The sequence below is a fragment of the Setaria viridis genome, chromosome 4 (genome assembly GCF_005286985.2).
Source record: "Setaria viridis chromosome 4, Setaria_viridis_v4.0, whole genome shotgun sequence".
NCBI lineage: Eukaryota > Viridiplantae > Streptophyta > Magnoliopsida > Poales > Poaceae > Setaria > Setaria viridis.
In genome coordinates, this window is record NC_048266.2 from 7,678,993 (window position 1) to 7,692,901 (window position 13,909).

At 46.0% G+C, this 13,909-nt stretch overlaps 3 protein-coding genes across 5 annotated transcripts; all 3 read right to left on the reverse strand.

Moving 5' to 3' along the window:
• Positions 1–2,127: 2,127 nt before the first annotated feature.
• LOC117851627 (small ribosomal subunit protein uS8z/uS8w) lies at positions 2,128–4,843 on the reverse strand. 2 transcript variants are annotated; one of them, XM_072293080.1, is made up of 5 exons: positions 4,602–4,843; positions 4,387–4,522; positions 2,895–3,029; positions 2,622–2,782; positions 2,128–2,510 (listed from the first exon to the last, which is right to left on the reverse strand). In XM_072293080.1, the coding sequence occupies exons 3-5, from the start codon at positions 3,025–3,027 to the stop codon at positions 2,412–2,414; spliced, it is 393 nt and encodes a 130-aa protein (XP_072149181.1). In that variant the 5' UTR covers positions 3,028–3,029; positions 4,387–4,522; positions 4,602–4,843; the 3' UTR covers positions 2,128–2,411. The 2 variants fall into 2 exon arrangements, with proteins under 2 accessions (XP_072149181.1, XP_034589368.1); XM_034733477.2 differs by lacking the exons at positions 4,387–4,522; positions 4,602–4,843 and adding an exon at positions 3,680–3,838.
• Positions 4,844–5,736: 893 nt separating this feature from the next.
• On the reverse strand, positions 5,737–7,842 carry LOC117851626 (uncharacterized). The gene is made up of 4 exons (XM_034733476.2): positions 7,475–7,842; positions 6,387–6,976; positions 6,173–6,244; positions 5,737–6,009 (listed from the first exon to the last, which is right to left on the reverse strand). Exons 1-4 carry the CDS (start codon positions 7,694–7,696, stop codon positions 5,766–5,768), a joined length of 1,128 nt encoding a protein of 375 aa, XP_034589367.1. The 5' UTR covers positions 7,697–7,842; the 3' UTR covers positions 5,737–5,765.
• Positions 7,843–8,250: 408 nt separating this feature from the next.
• LOC117851624 (uncharacterized) lies at positions 8,251–12,313 on the reverse strand. 2 transcript variants are annotated; one of them, XM_034733475.2, is made up of 3 exons: positions 9,994–12,313; positions 9,170–9,256; positions 8,251–8,794 (listed from the first exon to the last, which is right to left on the reverse strand). In XM_034733475.2, exon 1 carries the CDS (start codon positions 12,241–12,243, stop codon positions 11,050–11,052), a length of 1,194 nt encoding a protein of 397 aa, XP_034589366.1. In that variant the 5' UTR covers positions 12,244–12,313; the 3' UTR covers positions 8,251–8,794; positions 9,170–9,256; positions 9,994–11,049. The 2 variants fall into 2 exon arrangements, with proteins under 2 accessions (XP_034589366.1, XP_034589365.1); XM_034733474.2 differs by having other exon boundaries at positions 8,251–9,256.
• Between the last annotated feature and the right edge of the window lie 1,596 nt (positions 12,314–13,909).

Here is a 13,909-nt window from a genome sequence, read left to right on the forward strand (position 1 = left end):
TCTTCCGGTTCCGTCGATTGGGAGCAACGCATCGATCGAGATGGCGCGCGCGCGCCTAACGCCAGCTCGGATTGACATCGGATTAGGATCATAGTGGTGTGGTGTAAGAGTATGCAGGTTCAATGTTTTCTTTGTCTGTTGGAATTGAGAATCCTCACCCAATTTCCTGGACTGCACATAAGTTCTCGGAGCAATTTCACCGAAACCGTTTGCACAACACGCTGTAGGGCAGAACAATGGCACGTTTACTTTGCTCAGTAACTGCCAATTTTTGGTGTACTGTTCAGCAAGCCATTCCTTGGGTCTTTCTGTTTGTCACCGCAGTGACCTTTTCAGAGGAACTTGACTGATTGGACACAACAGTTTATGTAATGCATAGTTCATACAGCCATAATAGCATCAGGTTACTGAAATTAATAGCAGTGTATAATGACTTGATTCCAAAGCTTAGGAAACTACAAAAATCCTGAACTAGAGCACTAGCAACTAGTTCTCTTGGGCTACAGTTTGATTCTCCTTAATATTTTTTCTTCTACGAACTGAAATTGAAACATAGAAACCTACTAGTTCTAAGCTCCAGCAATAACTTGTTAACCAAATCACCCTTTTTGTAAGAAAAGTGCAAGCTTTGCAACTCTGATTTCATTTTCGAACTGGAGCTTTGAATGTATATTTTCTTTCAACCAAAGGGAGGAGACATTTCAAGCCTTTAAGCTTTTTTAGTTAGGGTGTGGTTGGTAGAACTCCATCTGATTCTGATTCTCTATGGAGCTGATTCTTTGAGAGGAGTGATCCTGTAACTGAAAGTGATTCTCTTTTATTCTTTAGCATAAATTTTTAAATTTAGGATGGAGAATCACTTCACAAAATCAGGAGGAGATACTTTTTCCAGCTCCCAACCTCTAAGTTCATTTCAGAGAATCACTTCACAGAATCAGTAGAGAATCATTTCTCTCTGAAAAACCTGTTTGGTACAGCTCCTGTTGGATTCAGCAGAGAATCAGCTCTGAGAGCTCTGCCAAACACACCCTTAAAAGAGTACCGAATTCTTCTTGTCCGCGATCATGCTGAAATCAGATTCCAAAGGAAAGTATCTACGGTGAGCACGCCAGTTCACCTGTGGCTCTACCAACCGGTTCAAACCCGGTCCTCAAGTCTTAGGTTAAATCTTGAGAACGATAAACCAAGGTTTCATTTGACCATATGTGGACACACAATTGGGTGTGCAAATGAATCCACTTACTTGTCATGGCCCTGACTCTTGAGTAAATGTGCAAAGCTGTCTTGATCAGTTACATGATCATGGCAAGCAATGGATCATCACAAGCTCTACCAGGGCGATGTGAAGACTGAAGAGAAGACTGACTCCAGCTTTAACAAGTTTACCTTCCCAGGAGGGTCCAGCACGTCAAGGTAAACAATTCACACTCACATCTTCACCGCAAGGTCTCCTGCCCCATCTGCAAGCATTCTTCCTGTGTAACAAAACAAGGGTGCCCTCGACGGAATGGCATGAGAAAGAGCAGTACATATTGACGAACACTGCTTTGTCGCCATCAGATCACACTGGCCCAAGTGACTCAGAGAGTACGGTAGACTTTACCTAATGTGATGGGCCTCTTCAGTCTGCCTCCTTGTTTCTACGAAATGGAATATAGATTCACTGCAACCCATAATAGCCAAGTAGCCAACTTGCTGCAATAGTTGGTGATGCTACATGGCTTGAAGCTGACCAGTGAAGCTCGCCTTTAAATTCTTCCTTATGGTAGGCCCTGTGAGTTTGTTTGGCGATTGCTCGCTTCAGAAGAATCACCTTGAGCGTAACTGTGTAAGAAGGCTCACTACTGCCTGAGTGAATAAGTTAATTCAACCTGTTATGATGGACTGTACACTTCAGAAGAATCACATGGGAGTGCAAGGCTCGCAGCTACCTGATTGCATAAGCCAATTCAATCTGCTATGATCAACAAGCAGATGCCTCACCAGTTTATTCTTGTTTACTGCTCTTGATCAGATCAGCCATGTTACCATCCCACAAGCAACAGAACTCAGTTGGGAGATACAGGAATAAGGATGAGCCAGCAAAATCACTCCACATGCACTCAGACTTTGGACAGTACATGATGCTTTGCAGAAAATTCAGACAGCTCAAAAAGTGAGTTTATCATAGTACCAAGCTTCAGAACCAACATACCAGGTACACCAGCAGATTGCATCCAACTGATGCAAGAGCCAAAAAGGGGGCCAAGCAGCAACTCAGTGACAAGAAACCTAAAAGGGTCAACACAATCCAGAGCAAGGCAATGCAGAATAGGTGATCTCTGCGTGTTTTTGGCTTCTACACAGCTACAAGACTACGCCTTTAACTTAACAGTTACTGGGATAATCTGATAAGTGGGTACAAGATTTTGCTAGTAGAAGAAGCCAAGGACCTTCCCTCCCACACTCTTTCTCCTTGCCTCTTCGTGGTCCATGATGCCAGCAGAGGTGGTGAGAACGATGTAGCCGAACTGCAAAACACAAATTATAAGGTTCTTAGGAAACATGGTTTGAAGGATTTCAAGCTGCATAGTTTAGTGATGCTTGCACAAAAAGCTATTAGTCACTTCCAATGAACTAACCTGACGTGAGGGAAGCAGCCTTGCTGTCCAGGACTCAATTTCCTTCACACCAACATCAAAACGAGGGCTGATCACACCACATTTGTTGAGCCTTCCATTGAGTTCAACTACTATCTTACCAGAACGATGATCATCAACAAACTCAAATTCACCAATGTATCCTGCAGTGAAAAGCGCAACATCATCAGTTAGTGAGTTGGCAACAGCCCTATCATAGTTTTAAAAATCCTGATCATGAGTAAGCATGTCAATGATGAATGATACAAAACATACCATGCTTTTGCATGACGATGAGGAACTTAATGATGACCTTCGAAGACGGTCTGATCATGACCTGGCGCTTGCCGCGCTTTTCAGCGTTGTACATGCTCTTGAGGGCATCATTGAGCACACTTACTCTCACCATTTCTGCCGCACATATGAGAAAAGAAAGAGCATCAGCTACATGATCATTGGTGAAATCATAAACAGTGTCAACTGAGGCAACTGCAGATGTCAGGTACTTCTTTTTGGAATAGAATGCAGTTAATGAAGGGCTGAGTAATCAAGCAAGCATATCAAACATAATGCACTAGTTGCACTTGTAAAGTGAACTGTAGTTCGAAAGGGTTCAAGTTGTAGAGCATGCATATTCCTCCAAAATAACAGCTTAATTTCGCTGGCTAACAACAAAGAACTAAGCAACAACACACTGAAACAAATCCACCACTCAGGTTCGGCACCTAAGAATAGTCAAAGCAATCACCATATCGACGCAAGTCGCAAACGACAGTAAGTCACCAGCAGCAGTAGAAACAATATTCATTGTTCACCCTCTAACACACATGCAGGCATCAGGTCGAGCTCCTAAACAAGGACCATGGTAACCTTCACAGGGTGTCTCCTAAGCGATACAGCCATAGATGCGCGCTCCAGTACAGCTACTACAAGAACCTTGCAAAAAAATTCTCACCTCTGCAGCTCTACTACGCGAACAGCTCCCGACGGAACGGATACACATCTACGGCGAGTTCATACCAGGGACGGAGACGCACGAGAGAGAGAGAGAGAGGACGTACCTTCGGGCGAGGCTTCGGCGTCGTCGGCGGCGGCGCAAGGCCGGGAAGGCCGAAGAGTTTGGGGACTTGAGGGGTGGTGGCGGCCGAATGGGATCGCGATGCTGGTGGGATCTAGGGTTTTCACTCGTGCATTTTATACGGTTCGCATATGGGCCCACCTGTCATACAAAATGTTGGCACTGGGGGGTTTTGTTTTGTGCGAGTCTTCTCCCATCAACGGCCCACGAAAGGGACGAGAAATGGGCCGCGTTTGTCATCTGGGATCTGCTTCCTTTCTTCCTTTTTGAGGCTTTATATATCAACCGGTCATTTAGCTAGTTACATATGCAAAGCATGAAAGCATGGAGAAGTCTGCACTAAGCACAAATTTCACAGTATCATCTACGAGAGAACGAGAACACGCAGGTCTGCCAGGGTTCAAATCTGTGGCTTCGGGTACAAATTCTGCCGAATGATCTGATGCAGCGGCCAGCGGGCGGATAGAAAGAACTACGACGTATCCATGTACGAGGCAACACAAATACAGGCAGGAACCAAATACAAAGCACTCAAACTGTTCTTTTCTAAAACAAACATTCTCATGTAGAACCAGCAGGCAGATTTGTAGATGTTTATGTATGTAACAGATATACACAGGAGCAAGCACGCGCCTATTTTATCAGGTCATGAAGGGCAACTTAAACTTGCACCCACGCTTGCAGAATTACCTGAGAGACTCGAAGACAGGAGCAGAGAGCTTCTGAAGCATATACAAGAACTGCATGGGAGAACCTAGAACCCTTCAATCGCTGACATAGGCGAGCCGTATCGGTATGCTGGACATGCTGTTGCCGACTTTCCTGCCTAAATAAATTGTTCAGTTGCCATTTGCCACATTTGTTAAACGCTGGGGTGAAACAAGAGGGCTTCTCATGATGCTTACCATTTCCAGGAGCTGCGTTAAATATATCCACGGCCCATCGGCATCGAAAGCTTGTAGACTTGTAGTTGACTGCATCAGGAGGCACAGAGGCAGGATGGTGCTCTGCTCCCATGCAGCAGAGCCCATCCCTAGCTACTATTGCAGATGCAGCAAGCAGCCACTGCTCTTGGTCTGCGAGACTGCAGGGTCTCCGTGGAAGATGGCAGCAATCTATTCGCCATTTTGCCAGATTATGTTGGAGAAGTTGCCATTAAGTCCTCCAAGCAAAAGCCTGTTAAGATATTATGCCCCATGTGAATAATTTCCATACAGCAGTGCCAAAACCTGACAAATTCCCAACATATGTAACAACCATCCCACTAGTCCATAGTAATACTCAATCTTGAGCTAAAAGAATCACAAAAGAGCAGTTTGAGACAGTACAATACTTTATGTCTGACTGCTGAGAGGTTAGCAACAAAAAATTTATGCTGGCTGATCTCACCAACTACTGTGATGCGCATACTGACTTTAGCAAATGCAGTAGCTTAAGAAGCTTGGTTTGTGGTATCATGGAATAAGCTACTGGACTAAAAGTACCCTCCCCAATCCCCATCTCATTTTTCAAGGGGGCAGAGGCCACAGCAAATGAACTACACATACAATAAGACAGTTAGACCAGCAGCAGGCACTCTGATCAGGCAATTTTAAAAGGTTGGCTTCTTTACCATGTGACAAAAAACCTTATCATTCTCAGCATAGGCATCAAAAGTGCAAAACCAAGACCTTCTGGACAGCAAGCACCCAATCTTGCTCCCTTGCACTAACTGGATATACAAAGAGGATAACACCAAGAAACAGATAAAAAAGATTCTGATTCAAAAGTGTGTGTATCATGTCATTGTGAAAGGATCACGTGGAGTCAAAGCTAAACTTGAGCAATCATCCCAGATGAGCAACACTAAGATTGTCAAAAGTTGATAGACTGTTAGCACTACAGTTCTGAAGGAAGAGCTATAGAAACCTCATCATATGAGTTCAAAATGTGACACTAGGATCGCTCTAAAAATTGATGTGTTAATTAGATAACTACAAACCAGACAAGACAAACACATCATGGAGAAAAGCAATTTATTTGCAAGGATCAAAACATACCTTGAAAAAAGATTCGATCTCTCATTTAAATCAATGTGACAATCTAACTGCAAGAGCTGTCAGGCACAAGAATGCTAAGTATCCCATAATTACATGCCATTCCTTGGCTAACCAGCAACACCTCAAAGTCACAGCCCCTTTAATATCAAATGTAGCAATGACAAAACCAGGTACCCCTCTTGCCTTCCATGTCATAGCTGGTACTGTTACTTCACGTGTCCCATCAGCATGGAGAAAGTCTGAGAAGCTACCAGTATGAGCATTAAATATAATCCTGTTGAAAGAGAAACAATATTAGGACTCAACAAGAAATTTTACGATAGCCACTAAAAAAACACACAACATAAAACGGTCAACTTATAACAGGTAGTTCAACCCAAAAGCTGTACACTTGTGAGGTGCAGCTATCAAACCCTTTGGTAATAAGGAAGGCTAACCTTGGTTTAAGTGCCTGAAGAATATACTGAGTTGAATTAGCTGGAAGCGTATGCATACGATCATATAGCCCCCTGCCATTAGCCAATTACCTTGTGAGGATATAGTAATCACACGTTCAGGGTCACATGAACAAATTACCGTAATACGGGTGATTCCATAGGAGGGATAGACTAAGAATCTAATCATAATACACATACTATCGATGATTTTTACCTTTGTTTCGAGCTTGCGAAAACTGATGAATGATCTGAGACAATTTCCTCTGAAGATGTGGTAAGACCAGTAACTTCTGCGTCAAACTTATGCAATGGAAAATGAAGCAAAACTACAGGACCAGACCCGGATTCCATGCTGTTTCGCCTCCAACTAGTGTCAGTGGAACCTTCTCTTTTTTCACATCCCAAAGGGTAACATTCTGCTTCATTCAGACTTTGGAAATGATGGCTTTCCCTCTCCATGAACTTCTCAACACCAAACCGCAAATCATTATTGCCACAGAGCAGTGCCACGGCATTTATTGATACAAAACTTACATTGCTGATCTCAAAAGCACCACATCCACCAGAATCCAATCCAGGCAAATGCTTGGCCCTGCGGCGTACAAATTTTCCCTCCAAATTGGCACATGTGCCCACGTCCTTATCACCTAATGCAATGAGAAGAGGAAGACCAGAGTAATGCCCCAATATCCCCTCAAACTGCTCAATAACAGATATCCATTTGCGCTCTGTTAACTCTGAACCCTTTGCTGAAATGTCCCCAAGGACTACAATCATATCCGGCTTCAATGTTTGAATAGAATTCTGGAGAGAGAAAAAAAGGCATGATGGCGAATGAAGGTTGTGCGCACAGCAATCCAAAAGTTTGAATGCTAGGATGCTACGAATCCTAAAGTTCATAATGTTCATAATCATCACACTTCACAGAATTACAGTTATCTACAATAATTTAGTTTTTTCCCCCAAAATGAAGCGGAGTACATTGTAAAATGCAAATTATGACCGCAAATTAGCTTCCGATAAAATCAAACCAATGGATACTTAAAAGATCAAAACATCAAAGCAAAGGACCAGCTAGGCGGAATGCGACTGACCAAAATAAGTCCCAGCAAATCATAGTGAGTGGACTCCAATTAAGTGAACACTGAAAACATGACGCTCCACTACATTTGGCACCCCAGAGCAGCAAATTTGCATGTGCACTAGCTCACCAAACGGCTATAGAAGACTAACATTTCAGTTATCTAACAAATTTTCGAAGAAATTCGGGACAGTCGCTCGCATCTGAATCTGATCACTCACATCGAAGAACTTGTACATGACGTGGTCCCTGAAGAACCGGTCGGCGTAGGTGGCGTCCGACCCGAGGAGCATCAGGTCGGCCACCATCATGGCCCTGAGGTCCCCGGGGCCGCTGGCGGCGGGCGGGCCCCCGGAGCAGGAGGGCGTGGAGAGCCAGTCCTCGAACGCGAGCAGCGCGGCGACGAGGAGGAGCGGGAGGGCCGGGTTGGGCCACGCCGCCATCGTCGCCGGTGTGGGGAGACCGGGGAAGGGGAGAGAAGAGGGGCGGGGTGGCGGGTGAGGGCTGTGGCCTTCTGCGTCAGGATTTCGGTGTGGTCGCCGCCGGCCATGGACAGGCGGCTGTTTTGCTTGTTTATTGCTCTTGCTCGCGGTAAATTTTGACCAGGGGCGTAATCAACGATTCTTTTTTTTTTTTGAAAAACCAATCGACGGTACAATTTTTTTTTTCAGATTAGCCGAGAATGGTTCAGATTCCAATTTTTTTCTCCCTAAGACCCTATTTTTTGTTTATGGACAGTTTAGAGGGAGTTTTGGAGTAAGGAGTTTGACGCTATGAATTAGCATGTCGAATTTCTGGAGTCTGTTCTTCAAACATTGTAAAACTGGACAACCCCAGTTAACCTTTTGCTTTCAATATAAAGCAGGGCAAAAGTGGTCTGTTATCTGAAAAAAAGACCCTATTTGGATGCTGTGATTGTGATTTTTTTTCACATGTAATTAGCTTCCAGTTGTAATATTCTGTGCACAACGTGAAGGGACCCTTTAAAAAAAATCCGTGCACAACGATACAATCGAAATTTCTTTTGTCATGTACAGTACACTTCAAAATTTCAGTGTCTTGTAAAATAATCGCGAGGTTACCCGTGCAAATAGCTCGGTTGGATCCAATAACGGCTACAAATAGCTCTGAATTCTGATCTAGCAAGGCCTCAGGTGCTTCCAATGTCACATTGAACAACTTCGTGGAGCTCCATCTCTGTAGCAATCAAGCTAGTGCCTACCTTTCCGCCTCACACAGAGGCCACCAAATATGCTTTTAAGCAGATCAGTGAGAAAGTCCTTGTTACCTGCGGCTTCGTATTCACCCTCCCCTCATCTCATGGTGAAACACCTGCCCGTAGCCTTCGGTCAAGCTTCCATCAGATTTCATTTTGAGCTGACTGCCCTCAGATCGCTTCCAACACAATTTGTGGCTGCATCTCTGCTATGTGTGTGTTGCTCTTTCTTTACTCTCGTCATCAAACTACTTGGTAATTCCTTCAATCGGTAGGTTTGTTAGTATTTGGGGACGCAATTCCTTTTTCATCTTCCAAGAATGAGCTACGGGTAATTCGAAAAACAAAGCAAGTGTGAGGTTCTTAACATCAGCTCGGATAAGAATCATGCTAAACAAACATGATAAGACAAAACTGGAAGTAATACCAAAATGTTACTAGTAGATCAAGTACTACAACGACCATTCTGCTGAAGAACAGCTAGCTTTCAGGATCATTTAAATTTAAGTCATGTGCTAGGAAGAAGTGACTACTACACTATACTCGTCAGCAAGTCTACAGAGTAACTCAAACAAATTCCTCATAGATAACAATGACTTAAACTTGGACTATGACCAATTAAAGATAAGCAGTAGTTCTATTGCTGAAAAAAGACCATGGACAGTTGCTGATGAGCATGAGTTGCAATTCTACAATCCACCTGAATGATATCCAGAATATTAAATATTTCAGGATGATAGTTGGACTTCATGGAGCACATCACCAGCACAAGCTGCGGCATAATAACCTGCAAAACCAGGAACAGAGTCCTCATGACAGTCGATGAACTTCAATCTGAAATGCTTCCCTCTAAGTTTAGCTAATGAAGAAAAGCTTAAATTGCTAGTCAACCCCTTTGCCTGCAGCATCTTCATGACACAGTGTCAGGGCACTAGCCGCTTCTCCAGGCTGAGTCCTAACAGGGCAGGCCTTTCAACAATGTGCTGAGGCTCCATTCCGACCTCTTTGATCAAGAACTGAATCTTGCGGATAAGGTTCTCCTCAGAGTATCCTAGAATACATGGCATCTTGGACACTGCAATTGCAACTTCACTCTCAGAGCAACCAAGGGTACTCTTCAAAAACTTGAGCTTGGGAGCAACCTTCTCTTTGTTGATATCAGCGACAGCTGAAATTGCGTGCTTGAACATCCCCGAGCTGTGGTGCACCCCAAGCTCTTCTACGCGTCGCACCAATTCCTGGACATGCTCTGGGTATTCAGCTAAGCATCCGCACTTTGCTCTGGGCAATATCTCCAACACTTAGGCCACACTGACGAAGCAGCGCGATGTTAGGCTTTGACCACCCTCTCAATATCTGAAAATAGGACGTCGTTCCCCTTCTTATTCTTATTCATGATAACAAGGAGCCGCTCAAATGAGCCATAGAAGGAGATGAAGAACTCCAGCTTGGGAACGACATTGCGGTGGCGGACAAAGCGTGAGCTGACCAGGAGGAAACGAGCGATCTGGGGAGCAGACGAACCGAGGCAGTCGCGAAGGGCGTGGAGGCGAGGGCCGACGTTCTTCACCGTGGAGCGGAGGAGAAGCGGATCTGCGACGACGATGTTGGCGATGTCGGCGCCGGAGAGGCTGACGCCGGAGAGCAGGGTTGGAGGCGGCAGTTGGAGAGCTCCTCGACTGCCTTCATGCACAGGCTAAAAAATCACAGGATTCATCAAAATGCTAATAAACAAGCTTTGGTTACAGGATATTTTGTTTCCTTATTCGTGGATTTATTTCCAGAAGAGATAATGTTCTCTATATATGCCAGTCTCAGATTTACATAATAAGATAATCTTAGGGGGGGCAAGTCAAGATAACCCGTATAAAAGGGGCATATTCTGTGGAAAATGCAAGAACAACGAATTAGTTCTTGCCATCTATTTTTGGCAGTCAGTCTCCCATTCCTCAACACCAAATAGAACCATCTTGGCCAGAGGTCTATGGAACCAAAACAGTTCTTAAAAATCAAGAATATATTGTTGGCCACAACAATTTGGTTTACACAATTGTTTCATAGAGAGTTTCTTCTCAGTAGCAATTTCGGCCACTACTTGAAAGTAGTGGTTCAGCCTCAGTGAAGTAAAATGTAAACATTAGCAGAAACAAAATGAATCCGATCCACTAAAAACGAATTAGGCAAGCCTTAAAGAAGTATCGGTGGGTGCTATAAATGTCAGTAGAAACAAAACTTGCTGAGCAAACACCGTTAGAGAAAAAGGGAAAGCTAGTGCTGTCAAATTCCATCTAGCTTAAGTGATATAACAAGAGCCTATCCGCAGAAGAACAACTCACTTAAGGATAATCCTCAGCCATTTACTACACAGAAGAAGCGACTAACAAACACGTGCAGTAAGGTCCTTGACAGAATAATAGATAACCATAACTTAAACTTGGACTATGAGCAGTCAGAGATTACTAGTTCTACTGCAGAAAGAAGAATTGGGAATGCCCGCACCATTGACAGCTGCTAATGAGCGTGAGTTGCAGTTATACCATCTGCCTAGAGTATGAAAAAGATTGGAACATTTTAAGGTGTTCAAAGTTGATACGGCACAACACCAGCACGAGCTGTGGCATAATCATCTGCAAGCCCAGGAACAGAGTCCTGGTGACTGTCAATGCACCTCAATTTGAAAGTCTCCTCTCCATATATAGCAAATGTGTAAAAACTCCGATTGCTATCCAGCAATCCCTTAGCCAGCAGGACCTTCATGACACAATACCGGGGCACTAGCCTCTTCTCCAGGCTATATGCGAACAGGGCAGGCCTTTGCAGAATGTACTGAGGCTCCAGTCCAACCTCGTTGATCAAGAACCGAATCTTGCGGTGAAGGCTCTCCTCAGATATTGTTAGAATGCTTGGCATCTTGGACACTGCAGTGGCAATTTCACTCTCGTGGCAACCAAGAGTACTCTTCAAAAGTTCGAGCCTGGCAGCAACCTTCTCTTTGCTGATATTTGAGACGACCATCACCGCCTGCCAGAACATTCGCGAGCTGCAAGGAACCCCAAGCTCTTCCGCGCGTTGCACTAACTCCTTGATGCTCTCTGGTCTGAATACAAGCACCCTGGCTCTGATTGAGAACAGCCGGGCAATATCTCGACCACTTAGGCCACACTGATGAAGCAGCGCGATGTTAGGCTTGATCACCCTTTCAAGATCTGACCATAGAATGCAGCTGTGATTCTTTATGATCACGAGGAGCCTTTCAAATGAGCCGTAGAAGGAGATGAAGAACTCGAGCTTTGGAACGACGTCGCAGCCGCGGACAGCGCGTGAGCCGACCAGGAGGAAGCGAACGATCTGGGGAGCGGACAGACCGAGGCGGTCGCGGAGAGCAAGAAGGCGAGGGCCGACGTTCTTGGGCGAGGAGCGGAGGAGAAGCGGGTCCGCGACGACGATGTCGGCGATGTCGGCGCGGGAGAGGCCGACGCCAGAGAGCAGGGCGAGGATGGCGTCGGGGTTGGAGGCGGAGTTGAGACGGCAGTTGGAGATCTCCTCGAATGCCTTCCTGTTATCTTTGGATGCTCCATCGAAAGCCTTCTGGGCTGTCTTCCTGGCTTGAGCTGGGGCTAGGCCGCAGGCGGCGACGAGGTAGTCCTCAAGGGAGAATGGGGCGGCGGAGGCCGAGGTGGAGGTGGAGAGGAGGCAGGCGCGGTGGTACATAGGGGAGGGAAGCGGGGAGGCCGCGCGAAGGAGAGGGAGGACATGCCTTCGGAGGAACAGCATGGCGGCGGTGGCGGAGGCGATTCGGCGTCGGCGGTCTTCCTCAGTTGAGGTTGAGAGGAGCAGCCCGCGGGGGGGGGGGGGGGGGGGGGGGGGCGGGGGGGGGGGGGATGCGGGGGCGCAACAAGGGGGTGTGGGGCGGAGAGGGGGGTGGGTGGGAGCGCAACAAGGGGGTGTGGGCTGGAGAGGAGATGGCTAGCGAGTGGCAAGTAATCTAGGGCGGCGGGTGGGACGAAGAAGACGATGGGGAAACTGACGGTTAAGCGGCGCCCGTTGGCGACAGAGTCAGCGCATGCGCTCATCGGCAAGCAGACGTGGGCTTTGGGCTTTGGCAGTGGGAAGAGATAAAGCCCATTTATCTTTTGCAGATTCTGGTTGAGCTGAGTATGCAAGTGCTGTAATTATCCGTAATTTATTTTACTTGAAAAATATGCGTGTTATATTTTGCAGACGTAGACGTACGTGTGCAAACGTTTCAAACTATGGTAAAAGGTACTTGCAAAGTACTTGATTCACGTTCCAATGTTAATGTCATACTACATGGATTAAGGCATGTCTGTTTTCACCCTCCTAAAACCTTAAATCCTAAAAAGTGACTAAAAACTGCCTAAAGTGCCAAACACTCCTCCTAAAATGTGACTAAAATCTTTTAGGAGCCTCAAAAATTTTAGTCCCCCCACCCCTCCTAAAATCAGATCTAGACTCCCACTACCCCTCATTTATTGCCCTCTCTCTCCCGCCCGACTCCCGCCGCCGCCGCCCATCTCCCACCGCCCGCCGCCCATCTCCCGCCGCTTCACCACGACCTCGTTTTGGCTGCTTGTTGGGGACGAGGAGGTCGGGGAGGTGGTGTTCGGTGGCAACGCCCGAGCTTGGGCCGGCGGCAATGGTGGCCACGGGATCTGACATCCCCGGCGCCAGGAGCTACGACAGCGGACAAGGAGTGGTCGAGGGGGAAGAGGAGGGGGTCAGGAAGCCGTGGGAGGCGGCGATTTGAAGATGGTGGAGCGGAGGCCGGGGATTTAGCCAGCGGACGGGCTCTGCTCAGTTCGGGGAACGCCGTGGAGGGGAACAGGGGTAGCGGGTTGGTGGGGAGAGGTGCATCTTGGTCATTTTACCATTTATTAATTGACTTTAGTCACTTTTAGGAGGTGGAACCAAACATACTTTTAGGAGGTACCTAAAAACTGCCTAAAATCTTTTAGAGCAACTCCAAGAGGCTGCTAATCTTACCCCCAATACCTTTTTTAGGAAAAAAGAGAGAAAAAATGAACTCCAACAATCCACCTAAACCTTCCCCAATTTTTTAGCGACGCTAAAAAACAGCCTGCCACCGCGTATATTTTAGCGTTGGCGTTCCTCCCCCAATCCTGATTCCCGCACGCCTGCGCGTCCCTTCCGATGGGCCCAATACGATGACGTGGCCTGTGTTTGAAATATTGGGGGCTATTTATTAGCGATCTGCTGTGGACTAATATGTTTTTGGGGGAAATTTTTTTTAGGAGAACCCCAATACATAGTTTTGGGGAAGAATTTTTTAGGATACTCTTGGAGTTGCTTTAGGAGCTAAAATTTTAAGAGGGTGGAAACAAATTAGCCTTACATTGTCTCGTGGATTAAGGTGCACTGTATATTTGTGGGGGGTTCCAAAACTAGTTTTCTTTACTCC

Coding starts and splice junctions, on each gene's coding strand:
- LOC117851624 (XM_034733475.2), bottom strand. CDS start 12,243: ATGCTGTTCCTCCGAAGGCATGTCCTCCCTCTCCTTCGCGCGGCCTCC.
- LOC117851627 (XM_072293080.1), bottom strand. CDS start 3,027: ATGGTGAGAGTAAGTGTGCTCAATGATGCCCTCAAGAGCATGTACAAC. Junction 2,783..2,894: donor CATCGTCATGCAAAAGCATG/GTATGTTTTGTA, acceptor TTTTCACTGCAG/GATACATTGGTGAATTTGAG. Junction 2,511..2,621: donor GGCTGCTTCCCTCACGTCAG/GTTAGTTCATTG, acceptor TGTGTTTTGCAG/TTCGGCTACATCGTTCTCAC.
- LOC117851626 (XM_034733476.2), bottom strand. CDS start 7,696: ATGGCGGCGTGGCCCAACCCGGCCCTCCCGCTCCTCCTCGTCGCCGCG. Junction 6,977..7,474: donor TCATGTACAAGTTCTTCGAT/GTGAGTGATCAG, acceptor TTCTCTCTCCAG/AATTCTATTCAAACATTGAA. Junction 6,010..6,172: donor CTTCAGGCACTTAAACCAAG/GTTAGCCTTCCT, acceptor CTCTTTCAACAG/GATTATATTTAATGCTCATA.